The sequence below is a fragment of the Selaginella moellendorffii genome, unplaced genomic scaffold, assembly GCF_000143415.4.
Source record: "Selaginella moellendorffii unplaced genomic scaffold, v1.0 SELMOscaffold_1, whole genome shotgun sequence".
Lineage (NCBI taxonomy): Eukaryota > Viridiplantae > Streptophyta > Lycopodiopsida > Selaginellales > Selaginellaceae > Selaginella > Selaginella moellendorffii.
In genome coordinates, this window is record NW_003314262.1 from 2,825,751 (window position 1) to 2,850,837 (window position 25,087).

General features: G+C 46.8%; 7 protein-coding genes and 1 long non-coding RNA gene across 11 annotated transcripts; 6 read left to right on the plus strand and 2 right to left on the minus strand.

The window, feature by feature from the left end:
• Window positions 1-4,613: 4,613 nt before the first annotated feature.
• On the minus strand, window positions 4,614-5,371 carry LOC112348215 (negative regulator of the PHO system-like). The gene is made up of 2 exons (XM_024680352.1): window positions 5,102-5,371; window positions 4,614-4,934 (listed from the first exon to the last, which is right to left on the minus strand). The coding sequence occupies exons 1-2, from the start codon at window positions 5,369-5,371 to the stop codon at window positions 4,614-4,616; spliced, it is 591 nt and encodes a 196-aa protein (XP_024536120.1).
• Window positions 5,372-8,076: 2,705 nt separating this feature from the next.
• Window positions 8,077-9,450, plus strand: LOC9630451. Its single transcript, XM_024680361.1, has 7 exons — window positions 8,077-8,125; window positions 8,194-8,295; window positions 8,396-8,511; window positions 8,562-8,748; window positions 8,812-8,880; window positions 8,938-9,098; window positions 9,149-9,450. Exons 1-7 carry the CDS (start codon window positions 8,077-8,079, stop codon window positions 9,329-9,331), a joined length of 867 nt encoding a protein of 288 aa, XP_024536129.1. The 3' UTR covers window positions 9,332-9,450.
• A 4,267-nt stretch (window positions 9,451-13,717) lies between these two features.
• LOC112349975 (putative phosphatidylglycerol/phosphatidylinositol transfer protein DDB_G0282179) lies at window positions 13,718-14,542 on the plus strand. The gene is made up of 4 exons (XM_024685326.1): window positions 13,718-13,837; window positions 13,916-14,017; window positions 14,091-14,251; window positions 14,342-14,542. Exons 1-4 carry the CDS (start codon window positions 13,753-13,755, stop codon window positions 14,444-14,446), a joined length of 453 nt encoding a protein of 150 aa, XP_024541094.1. The 5' UTR covers window positions 13,718-13,752; the 3' UTR covers window positions 14,447-14,542.
• A 7-nt stretch (window positions 14,543-14,549) lies between these two features.
• LOC9657278 (putative phosphatidylglycerol/phosphatidylinositol transfer protein DDB_G0282179) lies at window positions 14,550-15,188 on the plus strand. The gene is made up of 4 exons (XM_024685336.1): window positions 14,550-14,634; window positions 14,694-14,792; window positions 14,850-15,010; window positions 15,061-15,188. The coding sequence occupies exons 1-4, from the start codon at window positions 14,550-14,552 to the stop codon at window positions 15,166-15,168; spliced, it is 453 nt and encodes a 150-aa protein (XP_024541104.1). The 3' UTR covers window positions 15,169-15,188.
• Window positions 15,189-15,231: 43 nt separating this feature from the next.
• LOC112348223 (zinc finger protein 474-like) lies at window positions 15,232-16,432 on the plus strand. The gene is made up of 4 exons (XM_024680371.1): window positions 15,232-15,475; window positions 15,545-15,697; window positions 16,143-16,330; window positions 16,377-16,432. The coding sequence occupies exons 1-4, from the start codon at window positions 15,390-15,392 to the stop codon at window positions 16,430-16,432; spliced, it is 483 nt and encodes a 160-aa protein (XP_024536139.1). The 5' UTR covers window positions 15,232-15,389.
• Window positions 16,433-16,507: 75 nt separating this feature from the next.
• LOC112350005 lies at window positions 16,508-16,970 on the plus strand. Its single transcript, XR_002993606.1, has 2 exons — window positions 16,508-16,627; window positions 16,699-16,970. It is a non-coding gene; the product is annotated as an uncharacterized LOC112350005 (long non-coding RNA).
• A 109-nt stretch (window positions 16,971-17,079) lies between these two features.
• Window positions 17,080-21,045, plus strand: LOC9657279 (CCR4-NOT transcription complex subunit 4). 4 transcript variants are annotated; one of them, XM_024684960.1, is made up of 15 exons: window positions 17,080-17,399; window positions 17,463-17,590; window positions 17,661-17,805; window positions 17,863-17,957; window positions 18,018-18,101; window positions 18,161-18,209; window positions 18,260-18,351; window positions 18,406-18,493; window positions 18,553-18,650; window positions 18,698-19,383; window positions 19,437-19,553; window positions 19,604-20,117; window positions 20,184-20,287; window positions 20,357-20,431; window positions 20,531-21,027. In XM_024684960.1, exons 1-12 carry the CDS (start codon window positions 17,313-17,315, stop codon window positions 20,038-20,040), a joined length of 2,106 nt encoding a protein of 701 aa, XP_024540728.1. In that variant the 5' UTR covers window positions 17,080-17,312; the 3' UTR covers window positions 20,041-20,117; window positions 20,184-20,287; window positions 20,357-20,431; window positions 20,531-21,027. The 4 variants fall into 4 exon arrangements, with proteins under 4 accessions (XP_024540728.1, XP_024540734.1, XP_024540738.1 ...); XM_024684966.1 differs by having other exon boundaries at window positions 20,360-20,431; XM_024684970.1 differs by having other exon boundaries at window positions 18,260-18,342; window positions 20,184-20,431; window positions 20,531-21,045.
• A 145-nt stretch (window positions 21,046-21,190) lies between these two features.
• LOC9630452 lies at window positions 21,191-24,422 on the minus strand. The gene is made up of 2 exons (XM_002961965.2): window positions 22,647-24,422; window positions 21,191-22,594 (listed from the first exon to the last, which is right to left on the minus strand). Exons 1-2 carry the CDS (start codon window positions 24,420-24,422, stop codon window positions 21,395-21,397), a joined length of 2,976 nt encoding a protein of 991 aa, XP_002962011.1. The 3' UTR covers window positions 21,191-21,394.
• Window positions 24,423-25,087: the final 665 nt, after the last annotated feature.

A 25,087-nucleotide genomic window follows, 5' to 3' on the forward strand; every position in this document is an offset into this window, starting at 1 on the left:
AGGGCACAGCATTTTCGTCACCCGGATCAATGGCTGTGATTTCCTCAAGTTACAACCGTTTCGTTACCCTGGATTGCCGCTGATAGCATCAACAGCTTGGTAAGTTAAATCCTCTTCTATTCACTGATTGCTGTTTTCTTTCTTTCCTTTTTTTTTATTTTTTCAGACCGCGGACGAGTTTCGCAACCTTCAAACTGTGCTGAAGGAAGCTGCATTTAACAAGACTGTCATCGTGACTCCTTTGAATAAGGCTTGGGCATCAGAACTGCTATCCTACTTCCTGGCTAGCTTCCAAGACGGTGACGATACGACTCGCCTTCTTCCGACACTGGTGATCTTCACGTTGGATCCATCTGCGAACAAGAAATGCCTGGAAGCTCATCCGCACTGCATCCTCCTCGAGAGCAATGGTGTGGACCTTTCAGCAGAGAAGCCTTACATGACCCGGGACTACTTGAGAATGACAAGGAAGAAAATATCGTTCCTGAGCATTCTTCTACAGATGGGATACAACTTCATCTTCTCGGTAAAACTTTGAACCACTTTCTCCTTGCCTTCCTGTACTAACTTCTTCTCCAGGAATCGTCTCCAGGATGCAGACGTCTTGTGGCTGCGAAATCCCTTCTCGAATTTCTCTCCGGAAGCAGACGTGGAGCTAGCTTGTGACTTTTTCAATGGCAACGAGACGGACATTCGCAACCAGGACAACACGGGGTTGATGCACGTGAGATCCAATAACCGGACGATCGAGCTCTTCAAGTACTTGGACAGGCACGCCAAGTTCTACTACCACATCCATGACCAGGAAGTCTTCGACAGGATCAAGCTCCACGCCGAGTTCCGGGCCATAGGAGCCAAAGATCCCGTTCATGCCAACGGAGGTTTTCACTGGGTTTTGCAAGCCAGCCAGCGACATGGAAAGAGTTTGCACCATTCACGCCAACTGCTGCCAGGGCCTCCGGTCCAAGCTTGCGGATTTGCAGCTCGTCCAAGAGGACTGAAACCATTTCATGCGGACCAGGAACAGAGCAAATCTCCCCAAGAGGTTTCAAGCTCCGAGGGCATGCCTCAAGGGATGCTTCCTTTATGTCGAAACCGTGCAACAGGTCTTGCTACAACAGAAGTTTGAATGTTTCCTCGATGCCAACTTAAACTTGTTCTTCAATGGGACTAGGAAAACTTGTTTTCATCAGATTTTCAATGAGTTCATGTAAGTGCATAATGCTTCCTATTTTGTGAATTGCCAGTTTTCACCCTCATTCATACAGAGATTTGCAGCTCAGCCGGGGAGTTGCAAAGTTAGCTCTGAAGCCAGCTTGCTTGTTTCTCTGTCAGGCCGACCGAGTTTTTGATACAAAAGGCAGCGACTGCTGGCAACGACTGCTCATATTGTATATATGAAGCTATATATACATGGGCTGTGGCAACTGCCTAATGCCACATCATCCTAACTGCCTAGCTAAGCATCTACCTGAGCATCTACTCTCAACAGTTTTGATCCGGTGGAAGGCTGGGCTTGCAAAACTGCGAAGGGGATGAAACGAACAGCAACTGGATGCCCCGGGCACATCCTGCATCCAGCAGAGAATGGGATCGTCTCCCGAAAGGCTCCACGGTGCTCATGGACATCTGGCAATCGGAAGAGATCCAAAACACTGGCCTAACCCAGAAGACTTTCGTCCTACCGTGTAGCTGGCTAATGCCTCTTTCAGGATTGCGTGCATGTAAGGCAAGCCGGGGACATCTGAAGGCCTTAAGAGGCGCTTGGTCCCAATTGCGTCTTGGATTTCTTCATGCGGTTTTTGCATGACCAAGGGGTTCTGAATCATTTCTTCCATCGCCCAGTACAGCTCCCTTCATGCTGTCAATTCAGCTGCAACCGGATCAAGAACTTTGCGTTTACTTACAGTGAGCAGGGCCATGTCTGAGAGATTATTATCAGCAGCGTCTTGCAGAGACAGAAGCACATCCGTCCAGTCCTTGGGAATGAATTCCTGGCCCGAGGATTCAATCTCGAGTTTGCAACTTTGGCATCAGATCGTCCCTTATTCTCCGGTTCACTCCATGGAGATCAAGACAATCAAGTGGCGGTATGAACTTCCCGACATTGATGCTCATCTTCAGGTTCTTCCAGAACCGTAAGGAGCAAGCATAACATCTTTCCATCCGAAGTTGAAGTTGAAGTTTTTCCACTAGATAGTTCGTACAATTTCTAAAACCCTTTGATGTAGCAATGTTGAGGTGTCTACAACAAGGAGGTGAGAGAGCAGCAGAAGAACAAGAATCCATTGCCTTCTATATTAAAAAACACTAAGATAAATTTTGAGTATTTAGGCTTGTTTGATAAAGTTTTCAGCTTTTCATTCTGTTAAAAAAAAAGTTTAGAATATATATATAAACAGGTTAGAAAATGTTAGCAATTACTTCAGTTAGTTTAATTAGGAGAGAAATAAAGTGTGTTATATAGGTACAAATAGTCTTGGATTACTAATGAGGCAAATGAAAATGAATTTATTTTTAATATAAGAACCTGATATATAAATAATACTTTTGGTGTGATATGGGAATTAGACATTTGGACAAAATCAAAATTATATTTAAGGTAATACCCTAAGTTGGGAAGAATTAGTGTAGTGATTTGCTAACTTTTTAAGCTTAAAATCTCAAATTGTCTCATTGATGCTAATACATTTTAAGGTGGTATGATTTGATATGAAGAAAATAAAAAGCCACAAAAGTGTAAATGTGGGGAGGTATGATATAAACATAATATCCCTTTATATATAAAATATATCATTTCACTATCCTCACCTAATATAGTGACTGGATGAATTCCTAATGCTTTAAAAAAGAAATGAAATGAAGAACCTCCCACAAATCTCAAAATGAGATTCATGCTCTCTCTTATGAAGAAAAAAAAGGCCACAAGAGTGTAAACCAGGAGTAAAAAATTCTTATATATGGCTTAATGACAATACTTGTTTACATACAACATGAAGATTAGAAACTATGTCATCTTTCTTTCTCCTAACACAATGAACTTGCATGTATGGGTGTTTCCACACAGCCCTCCTCCATTGCAAATCACAAAGTTACGAGCACAAGTAAAAAAGGAAGGTGAAGAAGAAGATTTCACTGTCATAGAGATTACAAAAGTAGTGTTGGATCTATAGAATGTAGAAAAAATGATTTTGCTAGTGCAAGATGACATATCAAATAAAGTTTATATCATTGTAAATGATGTAATGGTTATGTATGATATATATGCTTTGCATTAATTGTTTATTTTCACTCATTTTTTCTTTACAAAGCTACTACTGCAGACCTTGGACCACAATTCCACATTGTATGGTGTGAGGTGGTTGAACATGAGATGGCAAAAAAAGTCATTTAACCACACTTTCATGTACCCAAGTGTGTGTCATTCAAATTACTCCAAAAATCTTGGTTATTTGGCCATGAAAGAATCTAAAATGGAAACCACACACATTAGTACATGCATTGGAGAGGAATTGGCATAAATTAGTTATTTACTTACATGCAAGTATTATGTTGTAATAATCCACACTCCCTACATCAGACTCACTAACCCAAAAAGAAAAAGCCTTAAAAAGAAAAGCAAAAGCCCCTTATGAGCACAATAAACCATTGCAATGCCAAAAATCTATAAAAATGTGAAAAATAAATGGAGCTAATATTTTATTACAACTACCATATGATTCAATTATTTGCTGCAAAACCACCATACTCAACACGAAGCCAACCAAGAAAAATCCTCTGTGCCATTACCTAATGCCCTTTTTTAATCAATCACTCTTAATTACAATAAGCTCTCACATATAACACTTTAAGCACTATGTAGCCTAAATTAGTGCATAATTGTGGTACGTGCTCTTGTGTGAGAAATGCAAGTGCTCTCTCATGAGAAGTGAGAGGCAAATGACATAGTTGAATGTGTAAAGGAAAGGAGAGAGAAGTCACAATCCGAAAATCAGAAATTGAATGAGAAAAAGGCAAGAATGAAGAAAAATAAACTTTATTAAATTTGCAATGAGATCACATTATTTGAAATGAATTGATATCAAAGTTGCATATGCAGTCTGAGGTGTCGCTCAATGAATACACAGCATATCCAATGACAAAAATATTATACCACAGTCACATTTAAATTGCTATTATAACCAAAAAAAAATACATCCATGGATCTGCATGGTTGCCACCATACTTAAAAATGCCCATATATGCTTTGTGTATGGCAGGTTTCATATAGAACTTTTGCCAATAAGACTGAAGCGCAGAATGTCACGTAATGACTTCAGAACGTCACCAACAACCGGTCTTTGGGATGGCTTGCCACAACATTGACATATTAGAGCCTCCAGCTCTGCTGTTGGCTTCTGGATGGTAGGCTGCGACGAGACCAACTGGGAGAATGTCATTCCAAGGCTGTAAAGGTCTACCGATCTTGAGTACACGCTCTCACCATTTCTTCTACTTTCTTCACTCCGTAGCTCGGGGGCCATGAAAATACTCGTCCCTACTGGAGCTGTATGTGAGAGTTCAGTATTGAAGTTGATGCATGCAGTACCGAAATCAGCGAGTTTCAGGACAAACTACTCTTCGTCCTCGTCAGTGAAATCGATTAGAACATTTTTTGGCTTGAGGTCTCTGTGCACAATGTTTGTCCCATGCAAGAACTCGAGGCCCTTGGTAATCTGGAGCAGCATCTCGACCAATTGCAAATGCGTGAGCCCTTTGTTCTTGCTTGCATACTCTTTTAGATCCATCCTCATTACCTCCATGACCAAGTGGGTACAGCTTTCGTCAACCTTCTTGTAGTAGCCAATGGTTTGAACAATGTGAGGAGCAGCCTGTATACTTGATAGTGCACGCAGTTCTGGTGATAGATGATGAAACTCCTTAACTGCAACTAACTGTTGATGCCACGTGCCTTTACGAACAACACCAAAGCTTCCTCTACCGAGCATTTCCCCAAAATGAACACTCACATTCTCTGAATTCAACTCGGGCAACTCTGAAGAATTTACTCTCTCTGTAGTATGTATTCAGCATAGTGACTTCGAAGTCCCCCATCTCGGGCCTGTTTTTCTAGTACGGCTTTGTCGAGCTGGGCTACTGCATAGACTTGTGGCAAGAAAGCCTGAATGGGACTGGCACCAATGAGCCCGCACATGAAATGAAGTTCCTCAACGATCTCCTCAATTTCCAATTCCCTGTCGTATTTCACAGCCACAAGCCACTCCCAATGCTCCTCAAGCACGGAACACTCTCGAATCAGCCCGTTCGCTTTCCTGATGAATTGTCTTAGCCTCCTCAAGAAGAGCTTACTGCCTGCATACCCTCTCGCCATTTGAACGCTCGCCTTGCAAACCAAACTCAACAGCTTGCACTGTTTGTTATGGACTCCAACAGCACTTGCAGCACTTGCAGCTCGATAATGATGAGGATCTCGAGGTGACGAGGGGTCCTTTCCTAGGTCCAAGTTCCTCTATTGTGCAGATTTTTGGATGGTGCCACTGCCACTATACTGGCAAGCGTTACATACTTACTGAGAATCACTACTGTCGCATATTTGCGGAGAGTAGCGACCGTAACAGACAGGTACTCCTCGTGTCTTGCCTTCTGGAAGTCACTTACCAAGTTGTACAAACTGTTCTACACTTGCATAGACATGATTTTCAGGAACTTAAGATTGACTTGAGGCTGCATAATACTGTTGAGTTCATGGTTTACTGGTGACGACGAGAAAGAGGGAATGCAACAAGCTTGAAGAGCTTACTCTGTGAATCATTAAAATTGTTTGTGAAGGTGGCTGAAACTAGTTATGGTGAACTATATTCAGAGGTCCTGAAAAAAATCGTGAACCAGAGTGACTATGACTTTCCAGACATGGATGTGATAATCAATATCTTGCAAGCCTTTCGAAGACAGCACACAGGTGTGTATAAACGTAACAGGCTATGAATTTGAGCTCACGCTGACAGGACAGATGCTAAGTGGAGACAGACAGACATTAATCCACACTCTGAGCTCCATTCCAAACGTATATATGTTAAAGGCCTTTACGGACACCGACCCTGCCACAGAATTGAGCTTCACAGTTCCAATGTGCTCCCTGCACAGTTTGAGAACCTGCCTAAGGTGGTAAAGAAGTCTACTCTCTAGCTTAGTAGTCCATACACATCTGACTTTTGGCTTTCAGGTTATTGCAGGACTCAGGACTCTGTGGCACCCCCACATCTTGCGGTACTATGCATCTGAGGCAGGCGTTGAAGCAATAAACTATCCATGGATTGTAAATTGCATGCTGTTCATTTATGAGGAGGACGTACCTGGAATAACACTTGCAAGTCTGTCATTCAACGAAGATGAAGTTCGACAATACACTTATCAGATTTTATCTGGCTTGGTGTATCTTCATGGCAGAGGCACAAGACACGGGTTCATGCTTTAAGATTGATGGTGAAAACTTCACACTGATCTGTAGATTCTTTGTCAGGGCGCTCACAGCTGCAAACATACTCGTGGATACTTCGCATAAAGTTGTTAAGCTATCTCATTATGGCATCGCTTTGCAATCGGTACGTGTCTAGTCTGTGACATCTGAAACTGTTACGATTTTCCTTACCAGATTGAGGTCGTTCCTGAGATGCCGGCTGAGGTTTGTGAATTGATAATCGTGGCCACATTGCTGAAACTTGTATCTCCAGTATTGTGATAGGCTTTCAGCGGATGTTTGGAGCCTGGGCTGTGTTGTACTTGAAATGATCAAGAATTTGGAGCCACAGAGTAAATACTCAAGCACGGTTTGTATGCTCCCTTTGCATTTTTGTAAACATTTTAAGTGGTTGGTTTCATCACAGCTCTCACACTTCTTTGGACGGGAAGTAGTCAACGTCCAATCTGCTGAGGAGGAGACCCCTGAAATGCCTGGGAACAGGTTCCTAGTCGAATGCAATCACTTTTTGCATCAGTGCTTCGAAAGAGGAACAAACAGACCCACAGCGGAGCAACTGCTTTGTCATCCTTTCGTGCACCGGGTAAGCTGGTCTTTCATTAAGGTTTTCCTGTTCTGTCCGCTAGCGCGGTGCGCTTTGATCCCGATTTGTCTCATGGTATCGGAGCTGGGATAGTGCTATGGAAGGAAAGCCATCCATCCGCGAGTTTGATGGAGAAGGGTTTGAGGGATTCAAGATCCATCTTGAATCCTATCTCTTGTTTCATGGTTTGTTGGGGATTGTAGATGGGACAGAGTCATCACCGGCTCCAGGCTCTAGCGCTGCTGAGGTGCGTGATTGGAACCTTCGGGATTCCAAGGCTAGAGGGAGTATTGCGATGTGCTTGTCCTCAAATGTTCTCTTTGCTGCCCCATCAATTCCAAAGTCCACTGCCGCAGAGCTTTGGAAGTGGCTGAGTGACACTTATGGCACCAAGAGTGAAATGGATGTCTTCAACATCCATTCACAAATGGATTCCTTGAGGCTAGAGGAAAATGGCAGTATCTAGACTCACACTGCTAAGCTCCAGGGCTTCTTCACACAACTTGCGGCTGCTGGGGCAAAGCACTGTCTCACGGATGAGCAGCAGAGGCTGCGGCTTTACAGGTCCTTGCCCGCGAGCTGTTTTCATGCTAGATGCACCGTCACCAACTTTTTCAGGAATTGAAACGGCCGTGGAAAAAAGGAAGACTGCGTTCGTAATACAAGAATTGAATGCTCTGAGGTTCCCAGGCTCAGTGATAAGGCACTTTAGGATCTAATTTTCTGAAGATCGATAACAGAGTTTGATTGTTGTGGAGCGGGCTCATACAAGCCTTGCCTGTTGCACAATGTAATACCAAGTGAACTTTAGTTTTCATTAGTCATCATCCATTCATTCATATGCTTCTGCGGTGCTCAAGAGGCACGAGTGACTTTAAACACTAGATTTATAAGTGAGAGATACAGATTCCTTGATCACTGTTGTAATGGATTATAATATTTACATTGGTATGCATGGTTTCTGAATTGGGGCATTTTTATGGCTTCGGCGGGAAATCTCTTGTGCGTCTTGGCCATGGCGGCCACCGCGGCTCTGGCTGTGGCGAGCTCCTGGGAGTTATGCGGTAAGCGCGTTGCTTTCCCTCGTCCTTTCTAGCTGCTTGGCGAATTAGGGCATAATCTCTTCCTTTAGACAAGTACAAGAGCTATCCCGTCAAGATCAAGGACGTGGAGGTCCTGCCGGATCCCGTTGTGAGCGGCCAGGATGCGGCATTCGTTGTTCCAGCGAGCACAAGTAGGTTTTCTCTGCGAGATTTCTTTCTAAGTGATTATTGCGTGATTCTTTGCGAATTGCTGCTCTTTCAAGGTGTTCCAATCAAGTCCGGCACTGTGATTGTCACTGTGCTATGGCATAACATCCCTGTGCATCGAGAGGTGGACAAAGTGCCCAATTGCTGCTGGTGATTTCGTCTTGAACAGCACCCAAGCGCTGCCTGGATTTACGCCCTCTGTAAGTCACAGGATTTTTCTTTCTTTTGTTCTTTAGATCTTCTCTCTCAGGGGAAGTACAAGATTAGAATGCAGATCGCTTGTGCAAAACATCCAGTTCCAGATCGTTTGGCGACGATTAGACAAGTTATTAAGTTTCGCAAAAGCAATAAAAAGGGTTCTGTGCTAGAAGCTTTACCAGAGCTTACTGCTTCTAGCTGTTCTTTCTGTCTCGGCTGCAGCTCCTGGGCACCTTGTGGTGAGTTATCTTTTGATTTTCCTTTGTTTTGTTAACTCGTTTCCCGTATCATCGCCCTCGTAGACGTGAAAGTTGTCGTGGACCCTGCGATTACTGGCGAAGACGTCGAGTTCCAAGTCACTGGTTCATCAAGTTAAATTCTTCTTCAGAGCTGTATATGTGTATTAAAGAGCGTGAGTTTTCCATCAGGTGCTAGATTGGCGTCGGGAAAGCTTGCGATCACAGTCTACTTCCATGGAATTTTTGTGCGCAGGGAGATCTACGATCTGTGCCAGAAAACAAGCTGTCCAGTTGAAGCAGGAAACTTTGTGCTCAAGAGCGCCCAAAACTTGCCATCGGTCACGCCATCGGTAAGAAGATCTTCGTACAAACTTTGGATCTAAAGCTTTTATTCTTGCAGGGAGCGTATCGATTGAAGCTCGAGATGTTAGACCCCAAGAACAAACTCCTCGCTTGCGCGATGGTCAATTTCGATATTGTAAGACCAAATCCACTCACACCAACGACAAGTGGCAAGACAGCATCAAAGGAACAAAAATTGTCTTTTGCAAATATTGCGAAGTTAGACTTTAGTAGTCCCTAGGTGGGTGGTATATTTGCTTAGTTTTCACAGGTGCACTGCCCGGGAATGAAAAACCCGGATCTGTTCCGTGGCAGGACTATTCTACCACTGCTTAAGTCAAATAAATGAGTTAAAATTTAGTCGTGCTAGCTCGGGGAGATGAAGATGACGTCGCTCGCAGCGGGCTCGTCCTGCTGGCGTCGGATTTGCTCCTCAAGCTCGAAATCAACAAGATTTTAAGTAAGCCTTCGCTATTATCTGGTCCCAATTTTACAATTACACTGATTTACCACCCACCTAGTCAATATTAGCGACAAGCCTGCCAATGATTTTTGTTCTTCTGCTGTTTCTCGCCTCCCTATTGTCGGCACAGCCTCTCATTCATACACCTCAGCATCTATATTGCTCTATTCCTGCTACTGATTTCTGGTGGCGGGCATCTTTATTCTTGTTAGTTTGGTTATATAGCGAAATATAAAATGGAGCCATTCGCACTTGCGCTTTATATAAAAATATTTTAAAATGTGTATTTTAATTTTTGTGACTGTTGCATTCGCACTTCAATAGTTTTTAGGTTGTTTTAAGCTTTAAGTATGCATTTTAAAACATTTTCATTCCCACCTGCATAAGTTTTTGTAGTAAAAATTTAACGTAAAACACTAGTGACTTCGCACTTGACTTACTTTAAAATGTCTTCAAAATAAACCAAGATTCGAGAGATCCACATTTCCACGGCCTCAGCCCTGAGGCAGCCTGCCTCCTCAAGCAACAGCTGGGCTTGGTGCTCTTCCCAGATCCACCACGGTTGCTCCTCACTTCACGAGCAGCACCTCCTCACTAGATGCCACTGCCCTAAACCTGTGTTAAACCCTACAGCTCCTCCTTCCCCAAAATCGGCTCTTCCTTCCTCCACTGAATCCCCAACAGGATCTAACCCTAGGGCGATGACTACTGTCGGCTCCCCCGCCATAAAATGCCTGAGATCACAGCAGCTCGCGGCAAAAAACTGAAATGCCCTAATCAGGGCGCTAGAATCTTTGGGGAATCTCGGAGATTCCTTTTAAAAATATTTTAAGTTTAAAAGAACCCCCCCCCCCATCTTTTAAAATCGGTCTGAATGTTTTAAAAAGTGAAAACATTGTGTTAAAGTTAGCACTATGTGCGAATCAAAATGTTTTAAAAAAATATCCTAAATTTTAATGTAAAGTAATTTACTTTATTTTAAAACATAGTGCGAATGTATTCATCACTTAAATTTAACACATTTCAAGAATAAAGAGCAAGTGCGAATAGCTCCAATATTCCCTAAGTTTTACAATATGTGTTAAGTCAGCTTTCATGTCGAAACTTGTTGATGATCAAAAGAAGAGAGAAAAACAAAAAAGCTGAGAGAGAAGAAGACTAGTTCTATGGATTTGAGATATGATTTGTTATAGTTATAACAAACTATTATTTATTGACTCCCTGTTGACTTGGCTCCTATTTTGCCAACTTGGTGGAGCTCAAGAAGATGAACAGCGCTTATATCTGCATACCCCCTCCCCCCTTCACCCAAGCCAAGTCAAAGCCTGGGTATGGAGGACATACTGAGGTTGATCGATGCGATTTCTAAGCTTGCGCCAAATGCCAAAGCGTATCCTCGTCTATGCAGGCTACTGTTTTTGGTATGCAATCAACATGCCCTGTACTGCCGCTTGTGGGGGCAGATCATCAATGCCGGGCTACCTTTCTCAATCCCACCCCTATCTGCGGCCTTGGAGCGCCTTGCCCATGTATTGGATAGAGTGAAGGAATTTCTCGGGCAATGTAGTCATAAAGAGCACTGGGAGTGGATCGCTGCATCCAGGTATGACAGAAGATGGGAAGTTGTGGAATTTCTGTCAGAGCTTCAGGAATGTGTGGACATAATCAACTCGGACGCAATTGGAAGGTCAGAGGGTATTTGGGCGGGCCGTGTTCTTGAGCGGCTGTCCGATATTGAGCAGGAGCAGGATCTGTATTATGACCTCCACAGTTTGGCAAACGAAGATTGTGCCGAATTGGTGAAGAATGCAAGTTCAGAGGAGCTTGTCGTGTACTTATCTCAAAGACAAAGCGGCTACTGTCCAAGAATAAACATGGAAGATTGGCCTGCTGGTCCTACTGAGGAGTGGTTTGGTTGGCTGGGTCAGGCTGCTAAACTTGTGGAGCTCGATTATGATGAGGATCTTGAGGTGACAAAGGGTCCTTTCCTAGGTCCAAGTTCCTCTATTGTGCAGATTTTTGGATGGTGTCACTGCCACGATACTGGGAAGCGTTACATACTTACCGAGAATCGCGAGCGTCGCATATTTACGGAGAGTAGCGACCGTCACAGTCACCATAGTGAGGCACTCACCGTGTCTTGCCTTCTAGAAGTCACTTACCAAGTTGTACAAACTGTTCTACACTTGCATAAACATGGTTTTCGGGAAGTTGAGATTGACCTGAGGCTGCATAATACTGTTGAGTTCATGATTTACTGGTGGCGATCAGAAAAGAGGAATGAGATAAGCTTGAAGAGCTTACTTTGTGAATCATTAAAACTATTTGTAAAGCTGGCTGAAGTTAATTATGGTGAACAAAATGCAGAGGCCCTGAAAGAAATCATGAACCAAAGTGACTCTGACTTTTCAGACATGGATGTGATAATCGATATCTTGCAAGCCTTTCGAAGACAGCATGCAGGTGTGTATAAACGTAATAGGCTATGAATTTGAGCTCATGCTGGCAGGACAGGTGGTGACACTGCTGAGTGGAGACAGACAAACATTATTCCACACTCTGAGCTCCACTCCAAACATATATATGTTCAAGGCCTTTACAGAGGCCAACCCTGCCGCAGAATTCTGCTTTACAGTTCCGATGTGCTCCCTGCACAATTTAAGAACCTGCCTAAGGTGGGAAGTAGTCTACTCTCTAGCTTAGTAGCTCATGCACATCTAACTTATGACTTTCAGCGAGTTGCAGAACTCAGCGCTCTGCGGCACCCCCACATCGTGCAGTACTATGCATCTGAGGCAGTCGTTGAAGCTATAAACTATCCATGGATTGTGAATTGCATGCTGTTCATTTATGAGAAGAACGTACGTGGAAAAGCACTTGCAAGTGTGTCATTCAACGAAGATGCAGTTCGAAGCTACACTTATCAGATTTTATCTGGCTTGGTGTATCTTCATAGCAGACGCACAAGACACGGGTTCATGCTTTAAGATTGATCAATTCCAAATGAAAACTTCATACGGATCTGTAGATTCTTTGTCAGGGCGCTCACAGCTGCAAACATACTTGTGGATACTTCGCATGAAGTTGTTAAGCTCTCTCATTATGGCATCGCTTTGCAATCGGTACGTGTCTAGTCTGTAAACTCTGAAACTGTTACAATTTTCCTTACCAGATAGAGGTCGTTCCTGAGATGCCGGCTGAGGTTTGTGGATTGATAATCGTGGCCACATTGCTGAAACTTGTATTTCCAGTATTGTGATAGTCTTTCAGCGGATGTTTGGAGCCTGGGCTGTGTTGTACTTGAAATGATCAAGAATTTGGAGCCACAGAGTAAATACTTAAGCATCAGCAAAGATTTCTTTCCCTCCAGGGTTTGTCTGCTCCCTTTGCATTTTTTTCTGTTTTACATTTTAAGTTCACAGCGCTCTCACTTCTTTGGACGGGAAGTTGACGTCCAATCTGGTCCGGAGGAGACCCCTAACAGCTTCCTGGTCGAATGCCATCACTTTTTGGATCGGTGTTTCGAAAGAGGAACAAACAGACCCACAGCGGTGCAACTGGTTGATCATCCTTTTGTGCGTGGTTTTCGCAGCCTGGTAAGCTGGTCTTTACATAAACAAACATAATAATATACGAGGTATTATTTGCTTGCTAGGCACGCATTAAACGTTTGGAAGAATTGGCAGCGTTGCAAGAAGAGGCTTTGAGTAGGCATTAGAGACTGAGTTCGTAATAAGAATGGAATGCTCTGTGGTTCCCAGGCTCAGTGATTAAGTACTTTAGAATCTAGTTTTCTGAAGATCTATACAAAGGCCAGGCACAAGGGACGAGGTGGATGTAGATGCCCATGAGATTGGACGACAAACAGCCACCCTCAAGAGCTGGCGGAACAATGGGTGACAGCCATCGACAAAGGAAGGTTTGCATTTATCCTGTATGGAGACTCGTGTGTTGCAACATATTTGAACCCATTAATCTCATGCTTTTTGGCGCTGCAAGACTTTGTAAAGAGTATATGAATGAATGAATGAATGAAATAACAGAGTTTTATTGTCATACAAGCCTTGCCTGTTTCATCGTTCATTCATTCATATACTGTTTACATGGTCCTGCGTTGCTCAAGAAGTATGAGTTACTTTAAACACTTCATACATGGATTATAAAATTGGTATGTATGGTTTCTGAATTGGGGCATTTTTATGGCTTCGGCGGGAAATCTCTTGTGCGTCTTGGCCATGGCGGCCACCGCGGCTCTGGCTGTGGCGAGCTCCTGGGAGTTATGCGGTAAGCGCGTTGCATTCCCTCGTCCTTTCTAGCTGCTTGGCGAATTAGGGCATAACAATCCTTGCTCTCTTCCTTTAGACAAGTACAAGAGCTATTCCGTCAAGATCAAGGACGTGGAGGTCCTGCCGGATCCCGTTGTGAGCGGCCAGGATGCGGCATTCGTTGTTCCAGCGAGCACAAGTAGGTTTTCTCTGCGAGATTTCTGTGTAAGTGATTATTGCGTGATTCTTTGCGAATTGTCTGCTTTTTCAAGGTGTTCCAATCAAGTCCGGCACTGTGATTGTCACTGTGCTATGGCATAACATCCCTGTGCACCGAGAGGTGGACGATTTGTGCGAGAAAACAAAGTGCCCAATTGCTGCTGGTGATTTCGTCTTGAACAGCACCCAAGCGCTCCCTGGATTTACGCCCTCTGTAAGTCACAGGAATTTTTTTTCTTTTGTTTTTTAGATCTTCTCTCTCACTCTCGCAAACTTTCTCTCTCTCTCTCTCTCTCTCTCTCAGGGGAAGTACAAGATTAGAATGCAGATCGTTCAGGGCTCCAGCCTTTTGGCCTGTGCAAACATCCAGTTCCAGATCGTTTGGCGACGATTAGACGCGGCAGCGTAAGCTTTTTAAGTTTCGCAAAAACGATAAAAAGGGTTCTGTGCTTTCCTTTTGAGTTGCCTATTTATGAATCGAAAAGGCTTTGGCCTCTTTGTGAAACCTAGCTATGGAGAAGTTTTTCCAGAGCTTACTGCTTCTCGCTGTTCTTTCCTTCTCGGCTGTCTCGGCGAGCAGCTCTTGGACACCTTGTGGTGAGTGGTCTTTTGATTTTCCTTGGTTTTGTTAACTCGTTTCCCTCGTTTTCGTGCAGATCATCGCCCTCGTGAGATCACTCTCCAAGACGTGAAAGTTGTCCCAGATCCTGCGATTACTGGCGAAGACGTCGAGTTCCAAGTGACTGGTTCATCAAGTTAAGTTCTTCTTCAGAGCTGTATATGTGTATTAAAGAGCGTGAGTTTTCCATCAGGTGCTAGATTGGCGTCGGGAAAGCTTGCGATCACAGTCTACTTCCATGGAATCTTTGTGCACAGGGAAATCTACGATCTGTGCCAGAAAACAAGCTGTCCAGTGGAAGCAGGAAACTTTGTGCTCAAGAGCTCCCAAAACTTGCCATCGGTCACGCCATCGGTAAGAAGATCTTCGTACAAACTTTGTATCTAAAGTTTTTTTTCTTGCAGGGAGCGTATCGATTGAAGCTCGAGATGTTAGACCCCAAGAACAAACTCCTCGCTTGCGCGATGGTCAATTTCGATATTGTAAGACCAAATCCACTCGCCGATCAATGAGAAAGGATTTAATTCTAGCCGTAGAGTTTGTGATCCAACCGCTACAATTGCCCCACGCCATCCGTGAGAACGTTATACTACGCGTCCGTGGTGGCAGTGGGCGTTTCTGGGGTTTCTATCCTTTCTTTGGATCACTCTCGATCGATCGCGCGCCGTGGAATGCCACCGATTTTCTCCGCGATCGCCCTCGTCTCGGCAGGAATTCTTGGATCGCGCCCCCGATGGACATCGCCGTGGGCGGCAACATGGCCGCCAGGCCCAAGATGCTGATGTGCTACCTCTGCGGCCGCGAGTATGGAACAAAGAGGTAAAGCTTCGATTCGATCTCACTGCCGCGCGATCTTGCTGTGAGACTTTGGTGATATTTCGTGGCCAGTTTGCCGATCCACATCCCGCAGTGCCAGAAGAAATGGCTAGCTGAGGAGGAGCTCAAGCCGCCAAAGGAGCGCCGGCCATTGCCGCTGCCGCCCGCCGAGATTCCCATCGCGACGAGCTCGGGAGGCTACAATGTGGATGCATTCAACGACGCGTGAGCTCCATTCCAAATTTCTTGCTTTGATCCTCAAGTTCTTTCTCTCTCTTTCCTTCAAAGATTTCTCTCTCTTTGTCGAGAATTTCCATTCTTCTCAGACTCAGAGTGAGCTCTTCCAATCTATTCCTTCGTAGACATTTCATTTCATTCTCTCTCATCCTTTGTCCATTCTTCTCTTCCAATCCCTTCCCTTGAAGTCCATTTCATTCTTTTTCTCTCTCTTGGTCGAGAATTTCCATTCTTCTCAGTGTGAGCTCTTCCAATCCATGTAGATCATTCTTTCTTCCATCACTCTCTCAGAGTGAGCCCTTCCAATCCGTTCCTAGATCATTCTTTTCTTCCATCTCTCTCTCTCTCTCTCTCTCCCCCCTCAGAATGAGCTCTTCCTATTTCCTCTTCGTGATCAAAGTTCTTACTGATTTTGTGGATGAATGTTTCGCAGGGCCTATGCGCAATGGGAAGGCAATTTGGAGCAATGCCCTCACTGCGATCGAAAGTTTCGTCCGGAAGCTTTCAAGCACCATCAAAAGAGCTGTACGGCCCTTCGCCCCGCCAAAAAAGCTGGAACCGGGCTCACTGCCGCGGCGCTCTCCAATCGCCTGCCACCTGGACTCGTCCAACGTGGCGCAAGTACGTCCGTCCATTCCCTTTTTTTAAATCCTTTGCTTGAAACAAGGACGTTTCTTCCAGAACAGGTTGCTGGATCATCTTCCTCTGGGGCTTCGAGATTGAAGGCAAGTACATTTTATCTCCGAGAACTTTGGAAGCTTGTCATCTAATGCTTGCACAATCTAAACAGATCTTGATTAAAATTCGTGCTCGCCTCCATCTCCTCTCAGCTGTGATCATGCACAGGTTGAAGTAGAAGTCGGGGGCTCCAGCTCCGGTTCCAAAGGACGACAAAAGTGGTCGCTCCCGTGCACGACTGTGAGTGTTCCTATCGATTCTTTTCTTTCTTTCCGCGAGAACTCACGAGAGAAATTTTTGATTGCGAGAAGACTCCATGTAATCCGGGAGAAAGGTGTGACAAATGCGACGTTCCTTATGGTCGATCGGATGCAAAGTTTTGCTCGGAATGCGGTGCCAAGAGATCGACGCTGCCAACCAAGTAAGAAAGAAGTAAGGTTTAATCTTCTTCTATGATTTCGATGCGGGAGTTCTCACAAGAAGCCACACGCTTGTGATCTCGTGTTCTTCCAGGAACAATTCGCTTCGTGTCAAAGTTTGAAAGAGGAATATACTCATAACCGGAATCATTCCTGTCCGATTCTCTCTTCGTTTTGCCTTTTTTTAGCATGCTAACCAAATAGGAGCATTAAGCGCCGTATCAACGACCGGGATGCGTTGGTCGTACGTGGCACGATCGCGGCCCTCGAAACGCCGCTTCTACGATTATTTTTTCCGCTAGGAGGACGGCAAGGCGCTAGGGATTGAGAAGAAAGAGTGGCCTGCGAGAGATTAGGCGCGGCGATGGTGGATGCGCGAAAGGTCGTGGACTAGTCGGCGCGAGCTTGGAGATCCACTCTAGCTGTAGGGTTTTGGGCCGGGCTGCTAGGGCTTTTCGACGCAATCGTCGGCAATTCCTCGCGGAAATTCCAGCTTGCTCGTCGCGATGGAGGAGGATTTGGACTGCCCGCTGTGCATGGAGGAGATGGATATTACGGACCGGCACTTGAAGCCGTGCCACTGCGGCTACCAGGTTTGAGCTGTGGAAGAAGAAATCGGTGGAGCGTTGTCGATAATCCGTGTGTGTGCTTCGCAGATTTGCGTGTGGTGCTGGCACCAGGTGATGGAAAATGCGGCCAAGGAGAACACCGAAGGGCGGTGCCCGGCATGCCGAACGCCATATGACAAGGACAAGGTCGTCGGGACGCGGTTAAGCTGCTCCGAGTAAGAACTTTAGACTTTAGATGAGGCTGTGAGAAAAGGCTGATTCTTTGCTCGTCATTGTGATTGCAAGGCTCGAGTTTACAGCCAGCAAGAGGAAATCGCACAAGGCCAAGTCGAAGACGCAGGAGGGAAGAAAGCATCTAAGCAATGTACGAGTAGTACAGCGTAATCTCGTCTACATTGTCGGCTTTCCGGTGAACTTCGCTGATGAAGAGGTGAGACTTTGTTTCTCTGTTCTTCGGGTCTTGGTAACGCCATGCCGTGTGAAGCAGATGCTGGAGAGGCGAGATTTTTTTGGGCAGTATGGCAAGATTTTGAAGGTTGCGGTATCTAGGCAGCATTCGCATAATGGTCCCACTGCAAGCGTGTAAGTTTTAGTTTGTTCAGCTTTTGTGTTTGAGAACTCACACAGATTATTCTTCGTCAGGTATGTGACTTTTGTCAGAGATGATGATGCAGTGAAATGCATAAATGCTATAGATGGTTGCATCTTTGAGGGAAAGTTGTTGAGGTATCAACTACAATCATCAGATTGTAATGCGCGACTGATAAATTTGTTTCTGGCTGCAGAGCTTGTTTCGGGACTAACAAGTATTGTAACTCGTGGCTAAAGAATTTGGTGAGTCTCGTTTAATTTTCCGATTGCTCTTACTGACTCGCCTTGTGAAGCCGTGCAACAACCCGGATTGTCTATACTTGCATGACGAGGGGCCCGACGAGGACAGCTATACCAAGGAGGAGATGATTGCAAAGTATGGCAAGTATGTGTCGATCCTGACCATCTTTCGCTTGCACTGACTTTTAGCTTCTTCCAGTAAGATCCAGTTTAATGATCTTACAAGGCCGCCTCATCGGGCCGCCGGAGTCTTGCCGCCACCTGCGGAAGGGAGCTGCTCAGCTGCGGTATGCATTCTGTTTGTTTTAAGCTTGTACATCATTTCACGACGTTTCTAACTTGCCAGATGGGACAAAGTCAACAGACTCCGAACAAAGTTCCAGTTTCAAAGCCAGCTAGTTCTCCTGTGCCGAAGCTGACTAATCTTCCTCCAGCTGCTGCATGGTAGGACGTCCACTTTTTGTTTTTCCACTTACAATATTCTTCGACAGGGGTATGCGAGACACACCAGCAAAGACCATGAAAGCCGAACCTCAAACAGACTCCAGTCAAGAAAGCACCAGTCCTGTTCATGCATACCGATCATCTATGGATTCACAGCATGATGGGGACGCCTTTCAGGAGAAAGCAGCCAGTGATAATCCGGTTCAGTTGAACGTCGGCGAGATGAGTATCAGTCTTGGCTCCGATCTTCCCAATGGACATGCACTATGCTCCGAGATTTTGAGCCCTCCTGGTGCCGAGAGCAACATGATCTCTGCGTTAGAAAGACTGGACCTTGGTGTTCAAGACACAGAAACTCCAAGGCCGAGCAGTTCTTCAAGCACTCTGGATCCAAAGCTTGCGCGAGCGACGAGCAACGAACCTGCCGAAAGTAACATCATAGCTGACATATTGACCATGGACTTCAGTGAGGACGGTGCGAGTCCAGGAGATTTGACAAAGCTTTTCCTGACCGGGAGATCTACACCGAAGCCGGCTGACGATTTTCTGGAGTCTCCTCTTCCTTGGAAGCCTCATGGGAAGCAGCAGTCACGCTTTTCTTTCGCTCGTCAGGAAGACATAGGCTACGAACCGTCGACCAGCAATCAACATGCTCTTGAGAGTACGCTGGGTGGATTTCCCTTGGAAGCACCGTTGCTCTCTAGAAGCCAGTCGATATCGTCTGCTGATCCTGGTAAGCTATGTGAGCTACAGTAGTTTTCACTTATTTCTTCTCTTTTGTTTCAGTGCATACCTCTACGATGAAGGCACGGTTATTTGCACCGCCGGGATTCTCTGGTACTTCGGTTCCTCCTCCGGGGTTCTCTCTCAGGAGCTCTAGCAGTATGCCCCCCAGTCCTGCAGGTATGTCGCCTTTCATTTGCTCAATGCTCGATCCAGGATGTCTTGTATAGGTGGCCGACTCAACGAATTCGATCTCATTGATCCTGCGATTATGGCGGTTGGTCGAAGCCCTTTGCAGAACGATATCTCTAGGACGATGCGGCTTCAACATAAAGCAGGCATTCGGCAGTTTTTCCCTCCTACAGACCATGGCGACGTGGGTGCTTTGGCGAGGCAGTACGACAATCCACTCTCTCCGTATTCTCCAAGTTCTGCGAGGAACTACAGGGCCGTTTCGACAGTAGATAATAGCTGGGTAGGGGGTTACAGCGCTGAGGCCTTGGCGAAGTTCAAGAGAGGTGGCATCGGATTGGGTAGCACGGGAGTTCCGAACTCCATGAGACCTGGCGATGGCGACAGTATCTTCTCCTCGAACAGAAACCAAGCCTTCGATCACTACATGAGCGAGCAGTCTTTCCAGGCCGATATTCAGGGGGCATTTGTATAGCACGGACGATTTCTTCACAGCATTCGCGCGCACGGGAGGAGAAAATCTTTCTTCACGTAGGCATTGTGTCGACTTAGGTGAGCTACTTCTTCCCTTTCTGTTTGCTGCGCTTGTTTCTAACGCGGTTGAAAATGCTGTTACAGAATAAAGAACTTGAAGCTGGTGGGAAAGGACGTGCGCGAAAAGATTCACGTCAAGGAGAGGCCCAGGCTGTTGCGCGAGTGTGAATAACCGAGAGCTTGACAATGTAGGCACCTCTTTTTTTTTTTCCTTCACATTTCGTTCTGCGAATTACAATTTTTTGGACTGATGGCAGCAGGGAAATGTGGCTGTCTGTTCATATGTATAAAAGAGAGATTTTTGTTTCAACCCGATCGGTACCAAGCGTCTGGTAAAGAAAAACAAAGCGAGAAGCTTGCTTTCAATTTTGATTTGCGTGACGAGTTCGTTATTCTAACTAGTGCTCCTTGGCTATGGGGATCTCTTGCAGCGGTAAGTGAAACGGGAGGACGGGATACCACACTGGAAGGGGATTTTGTCGATGGCTGGCCAGTTGGGGATCATCTGGGGGCTTTGGCCGTACAGAAGCGATGAGGCGAGCTGGCTCCAGCGGACGTGCTTGGAAGTGGTGCAAGCGCAGGCGTCGTCGTGGGTGAGAGCTCGGAGCGCGCTGCAGCATTCTGGCGATGGCGGTGGAGGCAGGATGTCGAAGGCCGAGACGAGGCAGGGCTGGAACTCCTCCCGGACTTGGTCGCACAGATTGGGTGACGAGAAACAAGAGCAGCAGCAGTGGAGATAGCAGCAGCACAGCAGCCAGAAGAAGCGCTGGGGGATTGTCATCTTGGTCGCGAGAGCAACACGAGGGAGAACTTGGCGTGGAGCGAGAGGTTTTGAAGATCGCGCTAGAAGTCTCGGACATAGTATGAGCAACCTACTTGGAATTCATACTTTTTCAAAGATTGAAAGATCTACCACCTTTATCGAATATTTTAGACCTTTGTCGAATGATTCTCCATTTTAGGGTTTGATCTTCACCTTTTCTATTTTGTATTTTGTTCCAAAAAGGCTTACTTATTACTAGTTTGCAAACTAGAAGTCTTATGTTTATATACTAACTTACGTTTTGCAATTGCAAGAGAAAATTCTCTGTATCCATAGGGCACAGTGTTCGTTGATGGGTGAGAGTTTTCGAGATTTCTCTACTATTGGTTCTCTAAATTCCATATGGATGCCCATTGTAATTGCCACACGAAGTTGGCATCGAATTTGCATTTTGATCTAGTTGAGTGACGTGTAAAACGATCCCGGGAACCTGGTGATTGGAACCTGGTTTCCAAAGTTTTGTTCCGAGTTGTCAAATCGTGGTTCGCTTTGCACGCTTTCCTCCTCCCGCTGCTACTCCCCCTCCTGCTTTGTGTTGCTGCTGGACGCTGCAACTGGAGCTGTTGTTCTGTCCCGGCGACGAAGAGAATATGGAGCTCGAGGGCCTCTTGAAGCTCCTGGAAGTTGAGAGCAGCGGAGTAGCAGCTGGCTGATTCCGGTACTTGAAGTTCTCCCACAGCGTGAAGATGTCGTTGCTCGGCTTCTTCCTCTTAACTCCACCACCTTCTTTTGTAGCAGCAGCAGGAACACTTGCAGTAGCGTCCTTTCTCTTCCTCGTCGAAGTGCTACGAGTCGGAGTCTCGTCGTGCACCATCAGAGGTGGCGCTGCCGGCGGGGGTCTCTTGAGATTCTTCTTGCTTTGCTCGCGAGCGCTCAGCCAACTCTTCAAAGCGTCCTTGACGGAGGAGGACGACGAAGATTGGCGCCTGTTTGAGGAGAAGCCAAAGCCGCTCGCCGTGTACTTCTTGCTGACAATGTCTTCTCGCCCCTCGATGTCATCGAGAGCCACCGCTTCAAAGGTGTGCGCCGCTGGAATAGCTGGCGACTCGTCCCAGTCCTCGTCTAGCTGCCCGGCGGGCGGAAAGTATGGAGCCGACGTGAAATGGTCCCCCGAGTTCCATTCCTCGTCCAGCTCGGCCGCGGGAGGAAAATACTGGAATTCATGTCTGTCGCTGCACGATGGAGGCTTCTGTTCTAGAGGTTCGACTGCACGCTGTCGTCCATATCCGTCTATAAAGTCCTGATTCTTTTGTCCACGTCCCACACGTCTCTCGACTTGTCCATACTCGCACTGGGATTTGAAGAGCTGCAGCGAGTGGGAAGATATGGCGAAAGGCTTTGCGGCTGCGAGCTGCTCCGGTGGTGCCATTGCTATGAAGGCGGCGAGAGTTTTCTCGGAAGATAAGATGGCGTGAGCGGTGAGCGGGTTGATTGTCGGCGACTCTGTCAGAAATGCTTCCGCCACAGTGGGGGACTCTGTCATTCGAGGAAACGTACGAGAGGTGGCGCTGGTTTGAGCTTCCTTGACGCAGCTCAAAACGATCGAGTCGGTGTTTGCCGGATCACGGGAAACGAAGCATTGGGCGTGGATGCTGAGACCAACGGCTGCTGCGTAGACGTCATCGATATTTTGAAGGACGGCAGTCGTGAATCTTCTGTCACCTTCAAAGACCTGACAGAGAATACAATATCAGTTATAAGAGGGAGCAAACTGAAGAGCTTACCATGATGCATTGCTGGAAGGCAAAGCTGATGGCCTTCATATCATTGTCGATAATGCTCTCGATCCACGCCGAGACGCCCTCCACACTGTTCGCTTGTTCATGCATGCAGAGCTTCTCCGGGCTGTAAAAGACGAGGCACTTTGTAGGACTCAGAATGACGTCGATCGGTAGCCTTAGTTCCCTCTCCACCACCTGCGCTCCACCCTTTTCAACAGCAAGAATTCGCTGGTACGTACTCCTCCTGGAAATCAGTCCGTGCTTGTTGACGAGCCTGCTGTTCACCACGAAAATCCCCGTGCATGTCTGACTCGACGGCAGCCTTGCACCAGGAACCCCAAAGTTGCCACTCCGCCGCTTAGCATCGGTTCGCTTAGCATCACGTAGAGGCACCTTTAGATCGAGTGAAACGTGCGCTTCGCTGACTCTAGCCGGACCGATGGGCTCTGTGGGAAATTCCAATGGTGGCAGTTTTGAGTCTTGAGAGACGCTACTGCTCTCCCTGCCTGGTTGATGTGGAGCTGGAGCAGTGGCGATTTTCTCCACAAGACCCCAGAGATGATGGCTCCTGAAGTAGAAGCACCGGTGATCATTGCAAGTGTTGCTTTCGGAGAGATGCCAGTCCAGATATATGAAGTCCGTGGCAGACGGCTGAGAGTACTTGGCAAGAGAAGCCAGAGTCCCAAAAATGAATTCTTCCACCTTTTCCTCCCTGTCGCTGAAGTGGAGCGCTGGAACCGGCAAAAGCTTGACGAGATGGCAGCGTAGAGAAAGCTCTGGAACGAGCACCAGCTTCTCATACAATTGTGGCGTCACTATATAGTTGTCCAGGAACTCGAGCTGGACGTGCTGCATGGCCAATGAGTCTACCATCTGTGCGACAGTGTGTTCCTCTAGTCCCGCATCAGGGATATCAACTTGCTTAGTTTCCAGCATGGAAACTTTCCCAAGAGTCGAGCTCCCGAACAGCGATTCTTCTTTCGGTCCTTGCTGATCAAGAGATGGAAAGTATGGCAGGGATAGCTCTGGGATGATAACTAGCTTCTCGAACACCTGTGGTGCCGCCAGCTGCTCCAAAATCCCGAGATCGATTGGCTGGATAGCTAGACCTGATGCTAAAGCCTGTGGATCCCAAGCCAGCTCCTCACTGTGTTCTTCCATCCCAGAGCCATCCAGTGACGTGAAAAGATCTGGAAAATCCACCTCCTCGCTCTCCAGAACGAATATCTGCCTTGAAACGCGAGAAGGGAAATTCCGAGAGACCACCACCGGCTGGAACTCCACAGGCTCGATGTGGAGAACCGCGGCCTGGCGATCCAGGGCAGCCAATTCTCCTTCTTCTTCTTCTTCCAGCGGTAGCTCACGCTGCGCGCTGAAAATCTCTTCTTGGATTGAGAAATCCTCTTCCGGAGAATCAACCTCGGGGATTTCCAGCACGAATATCGGCAAGCACGGCAGCGTCGGCGGCGCCCTGGGGACTTGATCTAAGATCGGCCGGCATTCCAGCTTGAACGGGAGAAGACTCTCCAAGAGCTTGTCCCGGAGGCCCGGCCGGAGTGATTCCAAGCACGCGCCTAGCTCCGGCAGCGGCCTCTCATCGATTTGCTGCTGTGCTTGCGCGAGGACGATCTCCGGTAGCTGCGATCGCTGCTGCTGCTGCTGCCGATCGAAATCTTGGAGCTGGAGAGCGCAGACATGGAGGATCGATCTTGCGCAGGCAAGCGTGGCATTCTCGGCGGCCCTGTCGAAGAAATCCGCGTCGAGATACCTGAGCCGCATCACTTGTCCGTTAAACCCTAGTTCTTTTAGAAGAATATTCCAGATATTTGCAATAAACAAAAAAGGTTAGCTTCATCAACCATGAAGTTAACCATAACTTTATCGAATATCCCGATTACAGGGTCACTTTATCGAATATTCTTAAGATTCTCCTTCTTCTTGCAAGGGTTTAGGGTTTATCTCCAATGGCATGAGAAGGACGCTTGCGCTGCACCAATGCAGTCGCAGGCCTCACAAGAAGCCTCTTCTAGACAGGGGCAGCCTCGCGGGATCTGGATCCGGCGACGCCGTGAGAAGGGAATTGGATCGCCTGGAAGCCCTCGATCGCGCGGCCGACGCGGATACCTATGCCGTCCTCATCCGCCAATGCACGCTCGCGCGGGCAGTCCCCGAGGGCCGGCGCGTCCACGCCCACATCTCCAAGCACGGATGCCGCGACTCCTTCCTCCTCAATCTCCTCGTCCAGATGTTTGGGCGATTCGGCTGCGTCGCGGATGCCAGCCGCGTCTTCGATTCCATCCCGGCGAGGAACTGCTACTCGTGGAACATCATGGTCGCGGCATTTGCCCAGAACGGGCATTTGCAGCAGGCCAGGATCACCTTCGATCAAATGCCGCCCAGCGACAGGAGCGTGATCTCCTGGACGGCGCTCATCACCGCGCACT

Coding starts and splice junctions, on each gene's coding strand:
- LOC9630452 (XM_002961965.2), bottom strand. CDS start 24,422: ATGCGGCTCAGGTATCTCGACGCGGATTTCTTCGACAGGGCCGCCGAG. Junction 22,595..22,646: donor CCTTCCAGCAATGCATCATG/GTAAGCTCTTCA, acceptor ATTCTCTGTCAG/GTCTTTGAAGGTGACAGAAG.
- LOC9630451 (XM_024680361.1), top strand. CDS start 8,077: ATGGCGGCCACCGCGGCTCTGGCTGTGGCGAGCTCCTGGGAGTTATGC. Junction 8,126..8,193: donor GAGCTCCTGGGAGTTATGCG/GTAAGCGCGTTG, acceptor CTCTTCCTTTAG/ACAAGTACAAGAGCTATCCC. Junction 8,512..8,561: donor TGCCTGGATTTACGCCCTCT/GTAAGTCACAGG, acceptor CTTCTCTCTCAG/GGGAAGTACAAGATTAGAAT.
- LOC112348215 (XM_024680352.1), bottom strand. CDS start 5,371: ATGGCGAGAGGGTATGCAGGCAGTAAGCTCTTCTTGAGGAGGCTAAGA. Junction 4,935..5,101: donor AAGCCGTACTAGAAAAACAG/GCCCGAGATGGG, acceptor TGGCATCAACAG/TTAGTTGCAGTTAAGGAGTT.
- LOC112349975 (XM_024685326.1), top strand. CDS start 13,753: ATGGCTTCGGCGGGAAATCTCTTGTGCGTCTTGGCCATGGCGGCCACC. Junction 13,838..13,915: donor GAGCTCCTGGGAGTTATGCG/GTAAGCGCGTTG, acceptor CTCTTCCTTTAG/ACAAGTACAAGAGCTATTCC. Junction 14,018..14,090: donor CGTTGTTCCAGCGAGCACAA/GTAGGTTTTCTC, acceptor TGCTTTTTCAAG/GTGTTCCAATCAAGTCCGGC.
- LOC112348223 (XM_024680371.1), top strand. CDS start 15,390: ATGGACATCGCCGTGGGCGGCAACATGGCCGCCAGGCCCAAGATGCTG. Junction 15,476..15,544: donor CGCGAGTATGGAACAAAGAG/GTAAAGCTTCGA, acceptor TTTCGTGGCCAG/TTTGCCGATCCACATCCCGC. Junction 15,698..16,142: donor GTGGATGCATTCAACGACGC/GTGAGCTCCATT, acceptor AATGTTTCGCAG/GGCCTATGCGCAATGGGAAG.
- LOC9657279 (XM_002961490.2), top strand. CDS start 17,313: ATGGAGGAGGATTTGGACTGCCCGCTGTGCATGGAGGAGATGGATATT. Junction 17,591..17,660: donor ACGCGGTTAAGCTGCTCCGA/GTAAGAACTTTA, acceptor TGTGATTGCAAG/GCTCGAGTTTACAGCCAGCA. Junction 18,102..18,160: donor TTTGAGGGAAAGTTGTTGAG/GTATCAACTACA, acceptor TTCTGGCTGCAG/AGCTTGTTTCGGGACTAACA.
- LOC9657278 (XM_024685336.1), top strand. CDS start 14,550: ATGGAGAAGTTTTTCCAGAGCTTACTGCTTCTCGCTGTTCTTTCCTTC. Junction 14,793..14,849: donor CCAAGTGACTGGTTCATCAA/GTTAAGTTCTTC, acceptor GTTTTCCATCAG/GTGCTAGATTGGCGTCGGGA. Junction 15,011..15,060: donor TGCCATCGGTCACGCCATCG/GTAAGAAGATCT, acceptor TTTTTCTTGCAG/GGAGCGTATCGATTGAAGCT.